The 24,362-nt window shown below is 51.3% G+C and overlaps 1 protein-coding gene and 1 long non-coding RNA gene across 2 annotated transcripts in view; both read right to left on the bottom strand.

Annotated features, from left to right (window-relative positions):
* LOC129710021 (trafficking kinesin-binding protein 1-like) overlaps positions 1-1,435 on the bottom strand; it is a 28,793-nt gene extending 27,358 nt beyond the window's left edge. The window contains 1 exon segment of the mRNA XM_055656709.1: positions 1,429-1,435. Within this exon segment, the coding sequence (XP_055512684.1) occupies positions 1,429-1,435 (7 nt within the window).
* A 1,322-nt stretch (positions 1,436-2,757) lies between these two features.
* LOC129710160 (uncharacterized) lies at positions 2,758-22,715 on the bottom strand. Its single transcript, XR_008725645.1, has 3 exons — positions 22,488-22,715; positions 12,518-12,640; positions 2,758-2,990 (listed from the first exon to the last, which is right to left on the bottom strand). It is a non-coding gene; the product is annotated as an uncharacterized LOC129710160 (long non-coding RNA).
* Positions 22,716-24,362: the final 1,647 nt, after the last annotated feature.

Here is a 24,362-nt window from a genome sequence, read left to right as displayed (position 1 = left end):
CAGCTTCTTCCCTGCAGCCATCAGGCTATTAAACACTACAACCTCATATAAGCTCTGAACTACAATAGGCTATTGTTATTATTGCACTATTATTGTTTGATTGGTGTGTGTGTGTGTGTGTGTGTGTGTGTGTGTGTGTGTGTGTGTGTGTGTGTGTGTGTGTGTGTGTGTGTGTGTGTGTGTGTGTGTGTGTGTGTGAGTGTGAGAGTGTGAGAGTGTGTGTGTGTGTGTGAGTGTGAGTGTGCGCGCGTGTGTGTGTGTGTGTGTGTGTGTGTGTGTGTGTGTGTGAGTGTGAGTGTGTGTGTGTGTGTGTGTGTGTGTGTGTGTGTGTGTGTGTGTGTGTGTGGGTGTGTGTGTGGTGTGTGTGTGCGCGTGTGTGTGTGTGTGTGTTTACATATTGTGTTGTGCTACTGCCAGTAAGAATGTCATTGTTCTATCTGGGATACAGGACAATAAAACACTCTTGACCCTTGAGGTGTGGGGCAGTGCTGGGGTGATACAGGGTTGTGGGGAGAGAGCAGATGGTCGGACACGAGGGATCCCCCACCCTCCCCGTGTCTGAACCCTGGGCTCAACCCAATGTCTTGACCAGAAACGTCACCCACTCCTTCTGTCCACAGATGCTGCCTGACCCGCTGACTTGCTCCAGCAGTGTGTGTCTGTGTTCAGTCTGACAGAGCGCCAGCCCCCTCCTGTGGCAAGTTGCCGACACTACAACAGATAAGCTTGCAAACCACTTGGATTCTGTCCGTCTAAACCAAAGACCCTATAGCAGATGCTATAAGATCTTTGGTCTAAACCCACCTGGGTGTCCTGGTTGCTTTAACTCCCCTTCCCATTCCCACACTGAGTCATGTGCTCCTGCACTGTCAGAGTGAAGCCCAGCACAAATTGGAGGAACAGCAGCTCATATTTCACTTGGGCAACTTATACACGTATGAAGTTCAAGAAGGAACTGCAGATGCTGGACAATCGAAGGTTGACAAAAGTGCTGGAGAAACTCAGCTGGTGCAGCAGCATCTATGGAGCGAAGGAAATAGGCAACGTTTCGGGCCGAAACCCTTCTTTAGACTGATGCAGGGTGGGGCGGGGAGAAGGGAAAAAAAGCAGTATGAACATTGACTTCTCTAACTTCAAGTAGCCCTTGCTTTCCCTCTCTCTCCACCCCTCCCCCTCTCCTTCCCAGTTTTCCCACCAGTCTTACTGTCTCCTACATGTCTGAAGGTCTCGACCCGAAATGTCGCTCATTCCGTCTCTCCAAAGATGCTGCCTGACCTCTCCTTCCCCCCCCCCCCCTCTATTACCCCACATGGATTCACACAGAGGGTGGGGGGAGGGGGAGAGAGGGAGGGAAAGAGGGAGGGAGGGTGAGGGGGAGGGATATGGGGGGTGAGGTGGGAGGTGCTGAGTGTTCAGGCTAATGCTCACCATTCATTGCCCCACCTGTCCCTGGTCGGGCCAAGATGACCATTGGTGGGTCCAGGCAGCGGCCAGTCGATGGCTCTCTCCGCTCTGACTGCCTGTCCCTGGAGACCCGGGTGTGGAGGAAGTATTTAATAGGAACCTGAGGGGTAACCTTTTCACACAGAGGGTGGTGGGTGTATGGAACGAGCTGCCAGAGGAGGTAGTTGAGGCTGGGACTATCCCAAAGTTTGAGAAACATTTAGACAGGTACATGGATAGGACGGGTTTCGAGGGATATGGACCAAACGCAGACAGGTCGAACTAGTGTAGCTGGGACATGTTGGTCGGTGTGGGCAGGTTAGGCTGAAGGGCCTGTTTCCACACTGTATAACTCTATGACTCTGTGAGGTCGCTGCGGGGGGGCGGGGCATGTCGTGGATACGGCTGAGAACTTTGTAATCTGGTGGCCAGTGGTTGCAGCTTTCATAGAAACATAGAACATAGGTGCAGGAGTAGAGGCCATTCGGCCCTTCGAGCCTGCACCGCCATTCAATATGATCATGGCTGATCATCCAACTCAGTATCCTGTACCTGCCTTCTCTCCATACCCCCTGATCCTTTTAGCCACAAGGGCCACATCTAATTCCCTCTTAAATATAGCCAATGAACTGTGGCCTCAACTACCTTCTGTGGCAGAGAATTCCACAGATTCACCGCTCTCTGTGTGTGAAAAATGTTTTTCTCATCTCGGTCCTAAAGGATTTCCCCTTTATCCTTAAACTGTGACCCCCTTGTTCTGGACTTCCCCAACATCGGGAACAATCTTCCTGAATCTAGCCTGTCCAACCCCTTAAGAATTTTGTAAGTTTCCTTAAGATCCCCCCTCAATCTTCTAAATTCGAGCGAGTACAAGCCGAGTCTATATTCCAGTACAGGTACCTTGTGAACTGTGAATATGGAATAATATGGGGCGGCACGGTGGCGCAGCGGGTAGAGCTGCTTCCTCACAGCGCCAGAGACCCGGGTTCGACCCTGACCACGGGTGCTGTCTGTACGGAGTTTGTACCCTCTCCCCGTGACATGCGTTGGTTTTCTCCGGGTGCTCCGGTTTCCTCCCACGCTCCAAAAGACGTGTAGGTTGCTAGGTTAATTGGCATGGTATAATTGTCCATAGTGTGTGTAGGATAGTGTCAGTGTGTGGGGATCGCTGGGCGTTGTAGACTCGGTGGGCCGAAGGGCCTGTTTCTGCGCTGTATCCCTGAACAAAACTAAAAAAAACGAAACTGAAATCTCCTCGTGAAGGAACTGAACCCTGACCCTGACCCTGACCCTGACCCTATCCCGGCAACACTCACCGGTAATCGTTCCCACATCCCGGAACTCCGTGGCGAGCAGCTGACCCTGGAGGGTGGTGAGGAGGTGGGGCAGGGAGCCCTGGTCATGCCCGATGCTGAAGGTGGCAGTGGTCAGTGGGCAGGGGCCGTAGTGGGACCGGCGGGCACCGCGCCCATCCAGCTTGGCAAGATTCACCCCCGGCTCTGGGCTGCCATTCACCGACACCAGGCACTCACCTGCCCAACACACACCTGTAAACAACCACACAGACCTAATTGAGGAAGGACATCCTTGTGATTGAGGCAGTGCAGCGTAGGTTCACGAGATTGATCCCTGGGATGGCGGGATGGTCATATGAGGAAAAAGATTGAAAAGACTGGGCTTGTATTCACTGGAGTTTAGAAGGATGAGGGGGTAATCTTATAGAAACATATACAATTATAAAACGACCGGACAAGCTAGATGCAGGAAAAATTTTCCCAATGTTGGGCGAGTCCAGAACCAGGGGCCACACAGTCTTAGAATAAAGGGGAGGCCATTTAAGACTGAGGTGCGAAAAAACATTTTCACCCAGAGAGTTGTGAATTTTTTTTTTTTTTATGATACTGCCTGTAAGGGAAATTCATTTAGTTGTCTCAAATTGAGACAATGACAATAAATTTGAATACAAGAATACAATACAATTTGTGGAATTCCCTGCCACAGAGGGCAGTGGAGGCCAAGTCACTGGATGGATTTAAGAGAGAGTTAGATAGAGCTCTAGGGGCAAGTGGAATCAAGGGATATGGGGAGAAGGCAGGCATGGGTTATTGATAGGGGACGATCAGCCATAATCACAATGAATGGCGGTGCTGGCTCGAAGGGCCGAATGGCCTCCTCCTGCACCAATTTTCTATGTTTCTATGTAGACTGTCAGCCCAACACACACCCTGTACACAAGCACACAGGCCATCAAACAGGACAGTACAGTCAGGCGGTGTAAGCTCACCACGGCAACAGCTCACTTCATGTTTAAGAAGGAACTGCAGATGCCGGAACAATCAACGGTCAACAAAAATGCTGGAGGAACTCAGCAGGTGAGGCAGCATCTATGGAGCAAAGGAATGGGTGACGTTTTGGGTCGAGACCCTTCGGTCTGGGCTGAGTCCACGATTCACTATTCCTCTAGCCCCCACTAGACCCCCATCTCCTTGGCCCACTCTCCTCGTACTTAGAGTCTGAAGAAGGGTCTTGACCCGAAACGTCCCCCATTCCTACGCTCCATAGATGCTGCCTGTCCCGCTGAGTTACTCCAGGAATTTTGTCTACATTCCATGCTCACTTCAATTCAGTTTAGTGTATTGTGACGTGTACCGAGGTACAGTGAAAAGCTTCCGTTGCGTGCTATCCAGTCAGCGGAAAGACAATACATGATTACAATCGATCCATTTAGTGTAGAGATACATGATAAGGGAACAGCGTTTAGTGTAAGGTAAAGCCAGCAAAGTCCAAGCAGGAATAGTCCGAGGGTCACCAAAGAGGTAGATAGTAGTTCAGCACTGTTCTCTGGTTGTGGTAGGATGATTCAGTTGCCTGATAACAGCTGGGAAGAAACTGTCCCTGAATCTGGAAGTGTGCGTTTTCACACTTCTGTACCTCTTGCCCGACGGGAGAGGGGAGAGGGGAGAAGTGGGAGTGGCCGGGGTGAGACTGGTCCTTGATGATGCTGCTGGCCTTGCCGAGGCAGCGTGAGGTGTAGATGGAGTCAATGGGAGGGAGGTTGGTTTGTGCGGTGGTCTGGGCTGCTGCGTCCACGATTCGCTGCCCCTCTAGCCTGCACTTGACCCCATCCCCTTGCCCAACTCTCCTCGTACTTAGAGTCTGAAGAAGGGTCTTGACCCGAAACGTCCCCCATTCCTACGCTCCATAGATGCTGCCTGTCCCGCTGAGTTACTCCAGGAATTTTGTCTACATTCCATGCTCACTTCAATTCAGTTTAGTGTATTGTGACGTGTACCGAGGTACAGTGAAAAGCTTCCGTTGCGTGCTATCCAGTCAGCGGAAAGACAATACATGATTACAATCGATCCATTTAGTGTAGAGATACATGATAAGGGAACAGCGTTTAGTGTAAGGTAAAGCCAGCAAAGTCCAAGCAAGGATAGTCCGAGGATCACCAAAGAGGTAGATAGTAGTTCAGCACTGTTCTCTGGTTGTGGTACTATGGTTCATTTGCCTGATAACAGCTGGGAAGAAACTGTCCCTGAATCTGGAAGTGTGCGTTTTCACACTTCTGTACCTCTTGCCCGATGGGAGAGGGGAGAGGGGAGAAGTGGGAGTGGCCGGGGTGAGACTGGTCCTTGATGATGCCGCTGGCCTTGCCGAGGCAGCGTGAGGTGTAGATGGAGTCAATGGGAGGGAGGTTGGTTTGTGCGGTGGTCTGGGCTGCTGCGTCCACGATTCGCTGCCCCTCTAGCCTGCACTTGACCCCATCTCCTTGCCCAACTCTCATCGTACTTAGAGCCTGAGGAAGGGTCTCGACCCAAAAACGCCACCCGTTCCTTCTCTCCAGAGATGCTGCCTGTCCCGCTGAGTTACTCCAGCCCTTTGCATCTCTCATTCCGGTAAACCTCCTCTTCGACCTGTCCGAAGCCTTCACCTCCTGTAACAGGGATGACCACAACTGCACACAATAACACAACTGCAGGCTGCCCTATGTCCTATGGAGCTGCATGGTGTCTTGTCCTCCACGGCCCGACCAATGAAGGCAAGTGTATCATACACTTTTGTCACCGCTCTGACTACCTGTGTTGCCACTTTCAGAGATTTATGGACTTGGACCTACAATCCCGCTGTACATCGATACTGTTGGTATTGATGAGACCACACCTGGAGTATTGCGTACAGTTCTGGTCTCCAAATCCGAGGAAAGACATTCTTGCCATAGAGGGAGTACAGAGAAGGTTCACCAGACTGATTCCTGGGATGGCAGGACTTTCATATGAAGAAAGACTGGATAGACTCGGCTTGTACTCGCTAGAATTTAGAAGATTGAGGGGGGATCTTATAGAAACGTACAAAATTCTTAAGGGGTAGATGCAGGAAGATTGTTCCCGATGTTGGGGAAGTCCAGGACAAGGGGTCACAGTTTAAGGATAAGGGGGAAATCCTTTAGGACCGAGATGAGAAAAACATTTTTCACACAGAGAGTGGTGAATCTCTGGAACTCTCTGCCACAGAAGGTAGTTGAGGCCAGTTCATTGGCTATTTTTAAGAGGGAGTTAGATGTGGCCCTTGTGGCTAAAGGGATCAGGGGGTATGGAGAGAAGGCAGGTACAGGATACTGAGTTGGATGATCAGCCATGATCATATTGAATGGCGGTGAAGGCTCGAAGGGCCGAATGGCCTACTCCTGCACCTATTTTCTATGTTTCTATGTTGCCGATCTTGCCATGAAATGTATATTTTCCCCTCACATTCCACCTCCCAAAGTGTAATTCCTTGCACTTGTTCGGATTAAACTTTATATTCTTTTCTCTTTTGCACGGCCCGATGTAGATTGGGATTGGAGGAACACCGCCTCATATTTCACTTGGGCAGCTTACACCTCAGCTGTATGAATGTTGACCTCTAACTTCAAGTAACCCTTGCTTTCCCCCTCTCTCCGTCCCTATCCCACCCAAGTCGCACCAGATTCAGTCGTCTTGTTCAGTGTCATTGTCTGCAACTCGTTTTCACCCAGCTCACAGCTGACAATGGCCAGTTTCCATTCATTACCCATGTTACTTTTTGCATATCTTTCATTCATTTGTTCTATACCTCTCTGCATCACCGTCCATATCTCCCGTTTCCCTTTCAGTCTGAGGAAGGGTCTCGACCCGAAACATCACCCATTCCTTCTCCCTAGAGATGCTGTCTGTCCCGCTGAGTTACTACAGCATTTTGTGTCTATTTTCGGTGTGAACCAGCATCTGCAGTTCCTTCCGCCCAGTCTCGGGCTCCATGTACCCGCTATCCAGGAGACCCCCGAAAGGACAGCCAGCTCCCCTCTCCCGATCTCCGTGAACCTTCCGAGACTGAATCCTCTCCAAGTAACTGCAGCAAGTTCACTTTGTTAAATCACTTCCCAGCCCCAGTACAACGCCATCCTTCTCCCAGTGTACAACTTTAATCCTGTTTCACCATTGAACTTTTACCTGCCGCTGCTAACTCTAATTGAATTAAGTTTACACCCAGACTGCTCATCTGTGTACAAAGCTACATCCAGTGTGTGTGTGTGTGTGTGTGTGTGTGTGTGTGTGTGTGTGTGTGTGTGTGTGTGTGTGTGTGTGTGTGTGTGTGTGTGTGTGTGTGTGTGTGTGTGTGTGTGTGTGTGTGTGTGTGTGTGTGTGTGTGTGTGGGTGTGTGTGTGTGTGTGTGTGTGTGTGTCTGTGTGTGTGTGTGTCTGTGTGTGTGTGTGTGTGTGTGTGTGTGTGTGTGTGTGTGTGTGTGTGTGTGTGTGTCTGTCTGTCTGTCTGTGTGTGTGTGTGTGTGTGTGTGTGTGTGTCTGTCTGTCTGTCTCAGTGTGTGTGTGTGTGTGTGTGTGTGTGTGTGTTTGTGTGTGTGTGTGTGTGTGTGTGTGTGTGTGTGTGTGTGTGTGTGTGTGTGTGTGTGTGTGTGTGGGTGTGTGTGTGTGTGTGTGTGTGTGTGTGTGTGTGTGTGTGTGTGTACCCTGAGTGTGTCTCTCTGCGTGGGGGTGAGGGGGGGGGGGGGGGGGGGTTGAGAAGTGGGAGGGGGACAGGCCTAGTCCCGGGACCTGCCCATTGGAGCAGCCCCCTCCCCCTCCCCCTGCCCCCCTCACCCTGTCACTGTCACCACAGCACAAATCGTCAAATGACCATCACACGTGAATGGATATTTACATTCTCTGCTTTTAGAATAAATTTAAATAAATTGAGAATCACTTTGTGTCACCCCCCCCACCCCCCCCCCCACACATTCATCTCCCCAACGACCCCTCTCACAACATCCACGCTCCCCCTCTCCCCTCCCCTCCACCCCCACCCCCACTCCACCCTCTATCACATTGCCTTGCCTCTCCCACCTCTCTCTCCTTCCATTTACCTCTCTTTCTGTCCTTCCCCTTTCTCCCCACTCTCCCTCCCTCCTTCTTTCTCTCTCTCCCCTCTCTCCCCCTCACTCCCCCTTCTCCCCCCTCACCCCTTCTCCCCTCTCTCCCCTCTCTCCCCCTCTCTCACTTTATTCTCCCCCTCTCTCTCTCTCCCTCTTCTCCCTCTCTCTTCTCTCTCTATTCTCCCCTCTCTCTCTCCCCCTCACCCCTCTCTCACCCTCTCCCTCCCCCCTCTCCCCCCTCTCCCACTCTCTTCCCCCTCTCACTCTCCCACTCTCTCTCCCCCTCACCCCTCTCTTCCCCCTCTCCCCTCCCCACTCTCCCCCTCTCCCACTCTCTCTCCCCCTCTCCCCTCGCACCTGTTGAAGTTGTGCCTCTGTCTGTAACCCTGTAACTCAATGGCCAGAGTCAATCACAGGGCTGGGATTCCAGATTTGTAACCATGGCCACGGACTGCGGCAGGAATATGTCAGTGGGTTTTGGTGCGGTGTTTGTCTGTCCCCCACCCTCGTGCTTTGTATAATCCTTCTCTTGTGACCGACGTCTGATTACTCTGCGGAATGGGTCTGTGGAAACTGCACGTAACTTTATCCTGCCTTGCGGTGTGGCCAGCATCACTGGTCGCCAATATTACCCGCGGGTGAAATATAATTCTTGACAAAACTCCCCTGGAACTGCCGGGGTAGAGGGTTGAGGGGTGGGTCCCACAGGCAGAGGGGGCTTTGGCCATTCCCTGTGGAGTTGCTACCCCCCCCCCTACTCTCCACACCCCACAGACACCCACAGCTACTTGTGGACGGGTATATTGACTAGGGGAGAGGAACATCGTTGGATGAGTTGACATGAAGCGCCTTTAACCATGTTCGATTACTCCAGCTAGATGACCCTGGGCCTGTAGTCGCTGGAGTTTAGAAGGTTGAGGGGAGACCTCATTGAAACTTACAGAATAATGAAAGGCCTGGATAGAGTGGAGTAGAAACATAGAAAATAGGTGCAGGAGTAGGCCATCCGGCCCTTCGAGCCTGCACCGCCATTCAATATGATCATGGCTGCTCATCCAACTCAGTATCCTGTACCTGCCTTCTCTCCATACCCCCTCACCCCTTTAGCCACAAGGGCCACATCTAACTCCCTCTTAAATATAGCCAATGAACTGTGGCCTCAACTACCTTCTGTGGCAGAGAGTTCCAGAGATTCACCACTCTCTGTGTGAAAATTATTTTTCTCATCTCGGTCCTAAAGGATTTCCCTCTTATCCTTAAACTGTGACCCCTTGTCCTGGACTTCCCCAACATCGGGAATAATCTTCCTACATCTAGCCTGTCCAACCCCTTAAGAATGTTGTGAGTTTCTATAAGATCCCCCCTCAATCTCCTAAATTCTAGCGAGTACAAGCCGAGTCTATCCAGTTTTTCCTCATATGAAAGTCCTGACATCCCAGGAATCAGTCTGGCGAACCTTCTCTGCACTCCCTCTATGGCAATAATGTCCTTCCTCAGATTTGGAGACCAAAACTGTACGCAATACTCCAGGTGTGGTCTCACCAAGACCCTGTACAACTGCAGTAGAACCTCCTGCTCCTATACAGGCAGATGTTTTCAAGAGATGGTAGATTTAGCTCTTAGGGCTAAAGGCATCAAGGGATATGGGGGAAAAGCAGGAACGGGGTTCTGTTTTTAAATGATCATCCATGATCGTATTGAATGGTGGTGCTGGCTCGAAAGGGCCGAATGGTCTCCCACTGCACCTATTGTCTATGTTTTTCTATGTTTTGTCCATTCAGCTCCTTTGAAGCTGACCCACCGCTGAAGATGAGACACAACTAGCTGGAGTAACTCAGTGGAACAGGCAGACTCTCTGGAGAGAAGGGATGGGTGATTTTTGGGTCGAGACCCTCCTTCAGACCAAACCCGAAACTTCACCCAAACCATGTTCTCCACAGATACTGCCTGACCCGCTGAGTTACTCCAGCACTCTGTGAAACGTCACCTATCCATGTTCTCCGCAGATGCTGCCTGACCCGCTGAGTTACTCCAGCACTCTGTGAAACGTCACCTATCCATGTTCTCCGCAGATGCTGCCTGACCCGCTGAGTTACTCCAGCACTCTGTGAAACGTCACCTATCCATGTTCTCCGCAGATGCTGCCTGATCCGCTGAGTTACTCCAGCACTCTGTGGCTTTAGCAAGAGACCTGACCATTCATCAAATATTCAGCACTTGTTCAACCAACCATCGAGTTTTGTTGATAAAAAGAATTCACAAAGCAGGAATCAACTAGTTGGCTGTAATGTCGAGATTAAGGTGTGGGTTTGGGAGTTAGTCACTGCGATGGCAGCTGGAAGCAGTTGGGTGTTGGCTGAGACACGGTCAAATTTCACTGCCGGAGATTTTAACCCCTTGTCGTAAACTCCCAGCCACCGCACCGCCACCAGATTTAACCCTCATCCACAAGGAACTGCAGACGCTGGGACCTTAAGACAAACACAAAGTGCTGGAGGAACTCAGCAGGGTCAGGCAGCATCTCTGGCGGGAACGGACAGGTGACGTTACAGGTCTTCTTCAGACATTGGAAAGCTTGGACGAAGGACGCAGGGTGAAGCCTGGCGGGTGATAGGTGGAGACTGCTGAGAGAGACAGGCACGGACGGTGGCACAGCGGTAGAGTTGATGCCTCACAGCGACAGAGACCCGGGTTCGATCCTGACTACGGACCTGCAGACTGTTAGGTGTTTGTACGTTCTCCCCGTGACTGCGTGGGTTTTCTCCGGGTGCTCCGGTTTCGGCCCACATTCCAAATTACCGTACAGGTTTGTAGGTTAATTGGCTTTGGTAAAATTGTGCATTGTCCCTGGTGTGTGTAGGATAGTGCTTGTGATCGCTGGTCGGTGCGGACTCGGTGGGCCGAAGGGCCTGGTTCCACGCTGCATCTCTAAAGTCTAAAGAGTGATAGGTGGATACAGGTGAGAGAGGTGGTGATTGACAGATGGGCGGAGTAAGGAGAGAAGAAGTGGGAATGTACCACTGGGGTGAAGAGGGGGGGGGGGGGGGGGGGGACCCTGCAACAGTCGCAAAGTTCACTAAGTTACCCGGTGTTACCATGGTGATAGCCCAGGCATTGGACCTGTGAGGGCCTGCGCACTCGTACACACACGTACACACACGTACACACACACGTACACACACGTACACACACGTACACACACGTACACACTAACCGGAGCTGAGTAGATCACCTGACGTCGCTGGACTCTGCTCCCTGTGGCCCACGACAACGGGCCGTGTGTTTCTTGGTAACTTTGGGCCAAGTCCACGGGCGGTGATAGCGGCAACGCAACACGAACTGCCACAACGCACACTCACGCACACGCTCGCTCACACTCACGCTCGCTCACTCTCGCACACACACGCTCACTCCCACTCACACTCGCTCACACACACTCACTCACTCACACTCATACTCACGCTCACGCATGCTTGCTCACACTCACGCTCGCTCACTCACTCACACTCATACTCACGCTCACTCACTCACGCTCGCTCACACTCACGCTCGCTCACACTCACACTCGCTCACGCTCACACTTGCCCTCGCTCACACTCGCTCACACACACCCCCACACACATCATCAGAAAAGGCTGCAAAAAGTTGTGGATCGAGGGGATCTACCACAGTCGCTGCCTCAAAAAGGCAGCCAGCATCATCAAGGACCCACACCATCCTGGCCACACACTCATCTCTCCGCTGCCTTCAGGTAGAAGGTACAGGAGCCTGAAATCTGCAACATCCAGGTTCAGGAACAGCTACTTCCCCACTGCCATCAGATTATTAAACACAACTTCAAACAAACTATGAACTTTATCTGTTTACTGATGTGTATATATATATATATATATTCAATGGTATATGGACACACTGATCTGTTCTGTATTTATGCTACAATACTCTGTTGTGCTGCAACAAGCAAGTATTTCATTGTCCTATCTGGGACACATGACAATAAACTCACTTGACTTGACACACGCCACACACCCCCACATTCACACACTCACACACACACCCACACACACCCCCACACCCCCACACTCACACACACCCCCACACTCACACACACCCCCACACTCACACACACGCACATGCTCACACACTCGCTCACACATGCGCGCACACAGACATTTACACACACTCACAAACCCCCACCATCTAAGGGATCTACAGGATCATCTACAAGGTAGCCAGCATCATCAGAGACCCACACCACCCTGTCCACTCTCTCATCTCACTCCTGCCATTGGGTAGAAGGTACAGGAGCTTGTAAAATAAAGTCCATCTTCTTCCCAACAACACATTCATCTCTCCGCTGCCTTCAGGTAGAAGGTACAGGAGCCTGAAATCTGCAACATCCAGGTTCAGGAACAGCTACTTCCCCACAGCCATCAGATTATTAAACACAACAACCTCCAAATAGGCTCCAAACTGCAGTGTGGGAAGGAACTGCAGATGCTGGTTTAAACCAAAGATAAACACAGAATGCTGGAGTAACTCAGCGGGACAGGCAGCAGAGAAGGAATGGGTGACGTTTCAGGTCTGAAGAAGGGTCTTGACCCGAAACGTCACCCATTCCTTCTCTCCAGAGATGTTGCCTGTCCCGATGAGTCAGGAAACCACCGTTGACGGGACGTGCACTCACCTTGTCTCGCACCCTGGGAGTGTGGGAGGGAGCTCGGGAATGGAGCGGACACTGGGAATGTCGGCAGTGAGATGGGCTGACCGATGAGTTCTTCACTTCACCGCTCCGCACTGCAGGCTCTCTCTGAAAGTCAACAACAAGGCATGAGACTGGCCGACTGTCAAAACATTTTGCAATATGAAAAGCAGCAATGCTTTGATTGCAGACTTGGCTTTAGTCCACAGCATTAATGCTCTAACCAGTGCTAATCAGCACAGCTCTCGTACATTATCTGCCCACAGTCAATAAACCAGGGGCAGGGCCACAGAGCACTGGAGCCACAGAGCACTGCCTGGTAGAAACAAGGAACTGCAGGTGCTGGTTAATACACGGAAAGACACAGAGTGCTGGAGTAACTCAGCGGGTCAGGCAGCATCTCTGGGGAACATGGATAGAAACATAGATAGAAACATAGAAATTAGGTGCAGGAGTAGGCCATTCGGCCCTTCGAGCCTGCACCGCCATTCAATAAGATCATGGCTGATCATCCAACTCAGTATCCTGTACCTGCCTTCTCTCCATACCCCTTGATCCCTTTAGCCACAAGGGCCACATTCAATTCCCTCTTAAATATAGCCAATGATCTGGCCTCAAGTACCTTCTGTGGCAGAGAATTCCAGAGATTCACCACTCTCTGTGTGAAAAATGTTTTTCTCATCTCGGTCCTAAAAGATTTCCCCCTTATCCTTAAACTGTGACCCCTTGTTCTGGACTTCCTGTATCTAGCCTGTCCAACCCCTTAAGAATTTTGTAAGTTTCTATAAGATGCCCCCCTCAGTCTTCTAAATTCTAGCAAGTACAACTCTGTGAAACGTCACATAGGTGACGTTTCAGAGTGCCGGAGTAACTCAGCGGGTCAGGCAGCATCTGTGGAGAACATGGATAGGTGACGTATCAGGTCGGGACCCTTCTTCAGACTCATTTGGTAAAAGTCCATGTTCGCAACTTTCGTTTAGTATTGTTTTGGAGTTACAGCACGGAATCAGACCCTTCGGCCCATCGGGTCTGCACCGACCAGCGATCCCCGCACACTAACACTATCGTACACACAATTTACATCCATACCTAGACGATTAACCTGCAAACCTGCACGTCTTTGAGGTGTTGGAGGAAACCGAAGAGCTCGGAGAAAACCCACAGGGAGAACGTGCAAACTCCGTACAGACAGCACCCATAGTCAGGATCGGACCCGGGTCTCTGGCGCTGTGAGGCAGCAACTCTACCGCTGCGCCATCATGCAGCACTATTCTAGGAGCAGAATTAGGCCATTCGGCCCATCAAGTCTACCCCGCCATCCAATCATGTCCAGGACTGAACGGAGAAGGAGGGAGGGGGAGGAGATGACGAGCCACTGTGGGATTGATGGGGGGGGGGGGGGGGGGGTGGGCAGGGAGAGCATCACCCCTCTACTATGTGAAGTCCTGACTCCTCACTACTCCTCAATCATGGATATTCTTCAGAAGAAGGGTCTCGACCCACAAAACATTACCCATTCCTTCTCTCCAGAGATGCTGCCTGTCCTGCTGAGTTACTCCAGCATTTTGCCTCTACCTTAGAGACGATATGTGATTGGGATTTGATTGAATTTCTTTTTGTGACTATCTGCAGTTTAAACCAGCATCTGCAGTTCCTTCTCGCACAGTTAGAATCCAAAACAGAACAATGACATGCCTTCTTGTAGCACGGCAGATCTGTAAACAGAGTATTACACTAATAGTGCATATGTAACTCAGTGGGACAGGCAGCATCTCTGGAGGGAAAGAATGGCCGGAATTTCAGGTCATGACTCCATTTCACGTTTAGTCCGGGTGTCAGGGGTTATGGGGAGAAGGCAGGAGAATGGGGTTAGGATGGAGAGATGGACCAGCTATGATTGAATGGCAGAGTAGACCAGATGGGCCGAATGGCCTCATTCTGCTCCTCGAAATGTGATGACCACACATTTCACTGTACCAAATGTAGATGTGACAAATAAATGTATCTTGTATCTTGAACTAATGAACGTATCTTGTCCAGCAGAGCTCCAATTCCTGGGAATTCCCTCCGTGAACCCCATCTCCGTGCTAGCCCATCCTGGGTCTCTGATTACACCGCCTCACAGGAATGGGGCACCACACCTGGCTGGTCCTTGTACACCTGGCTGGTCCTTGCACACCTGGCTGGTCCCTGCACACCTGGCTGGTCCTTGCACACCTGGCTGGTCCTTGCACACCTGGCTGGTCCTTGCACACCTGGCTGGTCCACCTGGCTGGTCCTTGCACACCTGGCTGGTCCTTGTACACCTGGCTGGTGCCTGCACACCTGGCTGATCCATGCACAACTGGCTTGGCCATGCACACCTGGCTTGGCCATGCACACCTGGCTGGTCCATGCACACCTGGCTGGTCCATGCACACCTGGCTGGTCCATGCACACCTGGCTGGTCCATGCACACCTGGCTTGGCCATGCACACCTGGCTTGGCCATGCACACCTGGCTGGGACCTGCACACCTGGCTGATGTCTCCTTCCCTCCTGCACTTGGAGGCAGTTGACCTCTTGCCATGCCCAGTTGCACAGACAGGTGGACCAGGTAGAAACAAGGAACTGCAGGTGCTGGTTTACACAAAAGGACACAGAGTGCCGGAGTAGCTGAGGGGGGCATGGGGAACATGGATAGGTAACGTTTCAGGTCGGGACCCTTAATCAGACTACCTGACCTATTTTCAACTCTGTAAACGAACGATCTCGCTACTGTGGTTACACCCGAGACGTACAGGGACAAACATATTGCTGCACCCGTGACAATTTATGACCTACAGATGAAGAGCAAAGTTCACCTGCACCCTCTTCCTTCTCTGGTCTCAGTAAGTTGGAGTTGATTTCTCGTTGCCAGATTAAGTTGCAGGTGTCATCTGTTACAGGAAGGAGCAGATGCTGGTTTACACCGAAGGTAACCTCTGGAGTAATTCAGCGGGACAGGCAGCATCTCTGGAGAGAAGGAATGGGTGACGTTTCGGGTCGAGACCCTTCAGAGTCAGAGGAGAGGGAGGCACAGAGATAAGGAAGTGTGAGGTGTGAAAAGGAGACATCAAAAGTACAGAACTCTCGTCGGAGAGAGGAGGAGAACGTCTTCCAAGTAGATTTTGAGGAGATCTTGAGGGGATTTCGCCGTGGAGCGGATTGAAGGTGCAGGAAGGAACTGCAGATGCTGGATTAAACCGATGATAGACACAAAAAGCTGGTGTTACTCAGCGGGACAGGCAGCATCTCTGGAGAAGGGCCTCACCCCAAAATGTCACCCATTCCTTCTCTCCAGAGATGCAGCCTGTCCCGCTGAGTGGCTCCAGCATTTCATGTCTACCTTCGGACTATAGCCTAGCTTTCTGAATCCCTGCACAAGTGTATCTGGTCGCTTCTGATGATAAAATCACCACCAACACTCTTATTTAGTCCTTGATGGAATTGATGGCTCTAGGGGCAAGTTTGCAGATGATGGTCCCGATGTTGGGGAAGTCCAGAACAAAGGGTCACAGTTTAAGGATAAGGGGGAAATCTTTTAGGACCGAGATGAGGAAAACATTTTTCACACAGAGAGTGGTGAATCTGTGGAATTCTCTGCCACAGAAGGTAGCTGAGGCCACAGTTCATTGGCTATATTTAAGAGGGAGTTATCTGCAATGTGGCCCTTGTGGCTAAAGGGATCAGGGGGTATGGAGAGAAGGCAGGTACAGGATACTGAGTTGGATGATCAGCCATGATCATATCGAATGGCGGTGCAGGCTCGAAGGGCCGAATGGCCTACTCCTGCACCTATTTTCTATGTTTCTATGTGAAGATAGATGGAGGGGCAGGTAGTGTTGAGGAAGCAGGGACTCTGCAGAAGGTGCTGGTCAGGTTGGGAGAGTGGACAGAGAAGTGGCAGATGCAACACAGCGTAACAAAGTGTGGAGTCGTGCATTTTTTTTGCAGGAGTAAAAACGATGACTATTTTCGAAATGGGGTGCAGGATTCAGAAATCGGAGGTTGCAAAGGGACTTGGGAAGTGCTGGTGCAGGATTCCTAGGGTTAATTCATGGTGTTTAACCATATAACCATATAACAATTACAGCACGGAAACAGGCCATCTCGACCCTTCTAGTCCGTGCCGAACACATAATCTCCCCTAGTCCCATATACCTGCGCTAAGACCATAACCCTCCATTCTCTTCCCATCCATATAACTATCCAATTTATTTTTAAATGATAAAAACGAACCTGCCTCCACCACCTTCACTGGAAGCTCATTCCACACAGCTACCACTCTCTGAGTAAAGAAGTTCCCCCTCATGTTACCCCTAAACTTCAGTCCCTTCATTCTCAAGTCATGTCCCCTTGTTTGAATCTTCCCTATTCTCAGTGGGAAAAGCTTTTCCACGTCAACTCTGTCTATCCCTCTCATCATTTAAAAAACCTCTATCAAGTCCCCCCTTAACCTTCTGTGCTCCAAAGAATAAAGCCCTAACTTGTTCAACCTTTCTCTGTAACTTAGTTGCTGAAACCCAGGCAACATTCTAGTAAATCTCCTCTGTACTCTCTCTATTTTGTTGACATCCTTCCTATAATTAGGCAACCAAAATTGTACACCATACTCCAGAATTGGCCTCACCAATGCCTTGTACAATTTTAACATTTGTATGCATTTGTTAACATTTAAAATTTAACATTTAACATTACATCCCAACTTCTATACTCAATGCTCTGATTTATAAAGGCCAGCACACCAAAAGCTTTCTTTACCACCCTATCTAGATGAGATTCCACTTTCAGGGAACTGTGCACAGTTATTCCCAGATCCCTCTGTTCACCTACAAGTTCACCTACACGTTTAAGAAGGAACTGCAGATAGTGGAGAATCGAAGGTAGACAAAATTGCTGGAGAAACTCAGCGGGTGCGGCAGCATCTATTGGAGCGAAGGAAATAGGCAACGTTTCGTCCCGAAACGTTGCCTATTTCCTTCGCTCCAATAGATGCTGCCTCCCCTGCTGAATTTCTCCAGCAATTTTGTCTACCTTCAGTTTAATTCCTGGGTTGAGTCGGCTGTAAGTAAGGCAAATGCAATGCTAGGAACCAGTTCTAAGGGGACCAGAGTATAACAGCAAGGATGTAAAGCTGGGGCTATATGAGGTGCTGATCGGGGCACATTTGGGTCGCATATCTGAGGAAGGATGTGCTGGTGTTGGAGAGGGTGCGGAGGAGGTTTGTGACAATAATCCTGTGGTAGAATGGGTTAATATATGTGGAGCAACTGAAGACTCTGGGCTTATACTCGCTTAGGAGAATGAGGTGGGGGGAGGGGAGATCTCATTGAATCCCACCAGATAATGAGAGGCCTGGATAGAGTGGAGAGTCCAGGGCCAGAGGGCACAGCCTCAGAATAAAAGGATGAACCTTTAGAATGAAGATACAGAGGGATTTCTTTAGCCAGAGGGTGGTGAATCTGTGGGTATTGGGGAGAAGGCAGGAGAATGGGGTTGAGAGGAAGAGATAGATCAGCCATGATTGAATGGAGGAGTAGACTTGATGGGCCGAATGGCCTAATACTGCTCCGATGCCTTGAGGTCTAACCCAGCACCGGTCAAGCAGCTGAAGCAGGGGCTGACGTTATCAGTGGGGGGGAGAGAGGACCGATAGGACCCCTCCCCATCAGTTTACACTTTAGACTTTAGAGATACAGCACGGAAACAGGTCCTTCGTCCCGTTGACTCCGTGCCGACCAGCGATCACCCTAGCACTACCCTGCATACTCCAGGAACAATTTACTATTCTTACCGAAGCCAAATTAACCTGCAAACTTGCACATCTTCGGGAGTGTGGGAGGAAACCGGAGCTCCCGGAGAAAACCCACGAGGTCACAGGGAGTCTGTACGCACAAACTCCGTACAGACAGCACCCGTGGTCAGGTCTTTGGCGCTGAGAGGCAGCAACTCTATCGATGTGTCACCTTCCCACCTCAAGGTTTGGCTTCCATTTCGGGGCGAGGTCACGGAATGGGAGAGGTGATGCCGCAGCGGTGGAGGCCATTTGGCCCATTGAGTCTGTGCCTGCTCCCCGTGGAGTAATCGCATCCAACTCATCGCCCTTGCTCCTCATGGGTTTGCCCAATTTCCTCCTGAAATCCTGGATCTATTCCGTTTCCTTTGCCCCGATCGGCGGTTAACACCAGACCCCTCAACTCTGCCGAAACCAACATTTCCTCACTCTCAGCAGAAACAAGGAACTGCAGATGTCATGTTAATACACAAAATGACACAAAGTGCTGGAGTAACTCAACGGGTCAGGCAGTATCTCTGGCGATCATGGATAGGTGACGTTTCAGGTCAGAACCCATCTTCAGTCACCTATCCATGTTCCCCACAGATGCTGCCTGACCCGCTGAGTAACTCCAGCACTCTGTGAAACGTCACCTATCCATGTTCTCCACAGATGCTGCCTGACCCGCTGAGACCAGCACTCTGTGAAACGTCACCTATCCATGTTCTCCACAGATGCTGCCTGACCCGCTGAGTTATCCAGCACTCTGTGAAACGTCACCTATCCATGTTCTCCACAGATGCTGCCTGACCCGCTGAGTTACTCCAGCACTCTGTGTCCTATCCATGTTCTCCACAGATGCTGCCTCCTGTGAGTTATCCAGCACCCTTGCCTTTCCTCCTTTTAATCCTGCCTTTTAATCTGACGCCCCCTTTTGATTGTCAAAGTCCTTTGAGAGACTGGAGATTGGCTTCAGAGTGAGCGCCGCACAGATTCACCATTGAAATGCAAATCGTAAAGCACTCACTCTGAAGCCAATCAAAAGTGTTAAGTCATTGAAATGATTCAGCAGCATGTGGGTGAAGAACAAGGAAGGGGACTGTGCAAATGGAGCAGCTCTTTACACAGAGGGCGGCAGAAGTCCACAACTAACTTTGACAAAAGGGCTGTGGGTTCTGGGAGGCAACTATGTACCTGCCCCACCTACAGTGTGTTGAAGGTTCTTCCCTTCCTCCTCCTGTGTACTCCAGCTTATTTACAGGAAGTATTTTTACTTTAGTTTAGTTTAGAGAGACAGTGTGGAAACAGGCCCTTCGGCCCACCGAGTCCGTGCCGACCATCGATCACCTGCTCACACTAAAGGACCCAAAGGTCAGGCAGCATCTGGGAAGATAGATAATGTGTAGGGTTAAGACCCTGCTTCAGATCTCGACAGGGTCTCGACCTGAAACGTCATCTATCATTGTTCCCCAGAGATGCTGCCTGACCCGCTGAGTTACTCCAGCACTTTATTTCTTTCGACTATCAGCCGGCATCTGCAGTTCTTTGTCTCTACCCGTTCAAACCCATTCAATTCTCTTTTCCGACTGAATACCACACCACCGTACCTCCCACCTCTGCAAGCAGCATCGACCAAACTCCGTCTGAAGAAGGGTCTCAACCCGAAACGTCACCCACTCCTTCTCTCCAGAGAGTTACTCCAGCATTTTGCATTTTGCTCCATAGATGCTGCCTTACCAACTGAGTTTCTCCAGCATTTGTGTCTTATCTTCGGCTTAAACAAGCATCTGCAGTTCCTTCCTACCCATCAGCATGCCCATACTGGCTGCCAACATCGTTCCACCCCTCCACTCCTCTCGCCTCATAGCTCCCTCCCACGGATCTAAGTACTTCACTCTATGGGCTTCCCAATGATCCCCCATGGGCAGGCCTGCCTTCAACTGCCCGCCAGGCTCCGACTTGTGGAATTCCCTCTGGAGGTTCTCAGTCTCACTTCCCCATCAGCTTAAAGAACCAACACTCTTCTGACCTGCACTCCAGTCAGCGTACTAGTTTCACTGTTGCCCTGTTGAGTTTCACTGTCTGTGTGCCCACAATGGACCATTGTGGGCTCCACCTTTCCTTGATCATCGTTACTTTTTGCATATCTTACATTCATTTGTTCTATATCTCTCTCTACATCACCGACTATATCTCTTGTTTCCCCTCTCCCCTGACTCTCAGTCTGAAGAAGGGTCGCGACCCGAAACATCACCCATTCCTTCTCTCCAGAGATGCTGCCTGTCCCGCTGAGTTACTCCAACCTTTTGTGCCGACCTCCAGTTTAAATCAGCATCTGCAGTTCCTTCCTACACAAGGTTCTGGCCTTAAATGCTTCGCTGGCTCGATGCCAATTTTTGATCAATGTGATCCTATGAAACCCTTTGGGGAATCTTGCAGCTTTTTCAATGACAGCTTGTCAATAACGAGACTTGGACATTGAGGAAATGTTCCGTTGTGTTCCTGGCACAAGGCTGGTACATTTCCCGAGTTGGCCCACGTTACCAATAGTGGGGACAGCACCAGGTAGCACTGGCCCCCACAAGGAACTTCCTGCAGCAGTTTCCCAGCACCTTCCCCATTCAGCTCCGCCTCTTCCCACAACAGTGAAAGGGCAGCGCTGAATGTAGAAACTGTTTACCAGTGGACAAAACATAGAAACATAGACAATAGGTGCAGGAGGAGGCCATTCGGCCCTTCGAGCCCAATGGCGGTTCATCTAAAATCAGTACCTCGTTCCTGCTTTTTCCCCCATATCCCTTGATTCCTTCAGCCCAAAGAGCTAGATCTAACAAGATGGGCCGAAGGGCATGTTTCCATGCTGTACAGCTCTGTGACTCCAATACTCTACTGCCCCTCCCACAGTGCGACGCTCCCTCTGTACTGCAGCGCAGTGTCCTTGTGGAGGGAGGGAGAGAGGGAAGGAGAGAGGGAAGGAGAGAGGGGAGAGGAGAGGGAAGGGGAGAGGGAAGGAGAGAGGGATGGAGGGAAGGAGGGAGGGAGTGGGAAGGGGGGAGGGAAAGAGAGAGGGAAGGGGAGAGGGAAGGAGGGAGGGACAGAGAGGGGATGGAGGGAAGGAGGGAGGGAGAGAGGGAAGGAGAGAGGGATGGAGGGAGAGAGTGGGGGGGAGAGAGGGAGCGAGAGAGGGGGGGGGAAGAGGGAGGGAGAAAGGGAGGGAGGGAGAGAGGAGAGGGAGGGAGGGGAGAGGGAGAGAGGGAGAAGGAGGGAGAAGGAGGGAGAAGGAGGGGGAAGGAGAGTGGGAGAGAGTGGAGGAAGTGGGAGAGAGGAGAGAGGGAGAGAGGGAGAGAGGGAGGGGGAGGGAGAGGGGGGGGGGGGGGGGGAGAGGAAGGGGGAGAGGGTGAGGGTCAGGGAGAGAGAAAGAAATGGAGAAAAGGAGGGGGGAGAGGGGGTAAAAGAGGGAGAGGGGGAGAAGGGGAGATAGGGAGAGGGGGAGAGGGGGAGAGAGAGAGAGGGAGGGAGGGAGAGAAGGAGGGAGAGACAGACAGAGGAGGGGGGGAGGGAGGGAGAGAGGAGGGAGGGAGGGAGAGAGAGGAGAGAGGGAAGGAGAGAAGGAGGGAGAGGGGGAGAGAGGGAGGGAGGGAAGGAGGGAGGGAAGGAGAGAGGGAAGGAAGGAGGGAGGGAGGAGGTGAAGAAGAGAGGGTAGAAGTAGGGGGGAGGAGGAGAGAGGAAGAGAGGGGGGGAGTGAGGGAGAGAGGGAAGGAGAGAGGGGGAGAGGAAGAGAGGGGGGGAGGGGAGGGAGGAAAGGGAGAGAGGGGAGAGGGGGAGGGAGGGAGGAGAGGGAGATAGGGAGGGAGGGAGGGAGATATGGAGAGACGGACGGGGAGAGAGAGAGGGGGGGAGGGAGGGAGGAGAGAGAGAGGGAGAGAGGGAGGGAGGGAGAGAGGGAGAGGGGGAGAGAGGGAGGGGAGAGAGGAGAGAGGGAGAGGGGGAGAGAGGGAGAGAGGGAGAGAGGGAGAGAGGGAGAGGAGAGAGAGGGAGAGAGAGAGAGGAGAGGAGAGAGAGGGAGAGAGGGAGAGAGGGAGAGAGGAGAGAGAGGGAGGGAGGGAGAGAGGGAGAGAGGGAGGGAGGGAGGAGGTGCCACTGACAGCGGGCTACTCACTGTCAGTCCCGGGGCAGCGAGTCCTGAAGGTGCCGGCTCTTGCCTCCCGCTGCAGCGGGATCGGGACCCGTAAGTGGGACAGACCTACACACAGACCCACACACAAACCCGGACACAGACCCGGACACAGACCCACACACAGACCCACACACAGACCCACACACAGACCCACGGCGCAGCCGAGGGACGGGGCTGGCGGCTGCAGTTGCTCTAACACAGCGGCCGGGTCGGCGCCTCGCGCGGCCCCCTGGGAATTGTAGTTCCCACGGGCCCGCGGGCGGATGTTGACGCATCGGCGGACGCGCGCTTCCGGACTACAACTCCCGGCCCGCACCGCGCCGCGCCGCCGGCCCTGGGAAAGTTAGTGACGGAGAAGGGAGTTGCATTGATACAGCGCCGCCCTCTGCCGCAGCCCACGGCAAGATCAAAGTCAAGTCACATACACAGACGAGATTTGCAGTGATCTGAAAAGTGGCAATGCTCGCGGACTTTGTGCAAAAAGACAAACTATAAAACAGAATGGAACAGAATCACATATTACATATTTGGGGGGGAAACCCAGCAATTTAAAAAATACATCACACAACAATAACTTGGTTCAGTAAAGTTAGGCCCTGGTGAGATAGGATTTTACAGTCCTAATGGCCTCTGGGGAAAAAGAAAATCCCAGCATAGAAACAGAGACAATAGGTGCAGGAGGAGGCCATTCGGCCCTCCGAGCCAGCACCACCATTCAATGTGATCACGGCTGATCATCCACAATCAATAGACAATAGACAATAGGTGACTGCGCCAGGTGACTGCGAGTTGGGCGGAAGGGACTGAGTTCCTGTTTGGAAAGATAGGGATTTAGAATCCATGTACTTTAGAATTCACACTGTAGAGATACAGCATGGAAACAGGCCCTTCAATAGGCAATAGACAATAGACAATAGGTGCAGGAGTAGGCCATTCGGCCCTTTGAGCCAGCACTGCCATTCAATGTAATCATGGCTGATTATCCCCAATCAGTAACCAGTTCCTGCCTTCTCCCCATATCCCCTGACTCTGCTATTTTTAAGAGTCCTATATAGCTCTCTCTTGAAAGCATCCAGAGAACCTGCCTCCACCGCCCTCTGAAGCAGAGAATTCCACAGACTCACCACACTCTGTGTGGAAAAGTGTTTCCTCGTCTCCGTTCTAAATGGCTTACTCCTTATTCTTAAACTGTGGCCCCTGGTTCTGGACTCCCCCAACATCGGAAACATGTTTCCTGCATCTAGCTTGTCCAAACCTTTAACAATCTTATATGTTTCAATGAGATCTCCTCATCCTTCTAAACTCCAGAGTGTACAAGCCCAGTAGCTCCAATCTTTCTGCATATGACATCCCGCCATCCCGGGAATTAACCTTGTAAACCTACGCTGCACTCCCTCAATAGCAAGAATGTCTTTCCTCAAATTTGAGGACCAAAACTGCACACAATACTCCAGGTGTGGTCTCACTGGGGCCCTGTACAACTGCAGAAGGACCTCTTTGCTCCTATATTTGATTCCTCTTGTTATAAAGGTCAACATGCCATTCGCTTTCTTCACTGCCTGCTTACTTTCATAGACTGATGTACAAGACCACCAGATCCCATTGTACTTCCTCTTTTCCCAACTTGATGTCATTTAGGTAGTAATCTGTATTTAGATAGCAATCAGTACCCCGTTCCTGCTTTCTCCCCATACCCCTTGATTGCTTTAGCCCTAAGAGCGAAATCTAACTCTCTCTTGAAAACATCCAGTGAATTGGCCTCCACAGCCTTCTGCGGCAGAGAATTCCACAGATTCACAACTCTCTGGGTGAAGAAGTTTTTCCTCATCTCAGTGCTAAATGGCCGACCCCTTATTC

Source organism: Leucoraja erinacea, chromosome 27 (genome assembly GCF_028641065.1).
Source record: "Leucoraja erinacea ecotype New England chromosome 27, Leri_hhj_1, whole genome shotgun sequence".
Taxonomy (NCBI): Eukaryota; Metazoa; Chordata; class Chondrichthyes; order Rajiformes; family Rajidae; genus Leucoraja; species Leucoraja erinaceus.
This window is presented reverse-complemented; position numbering and strand designations above follow the sequence as displayed.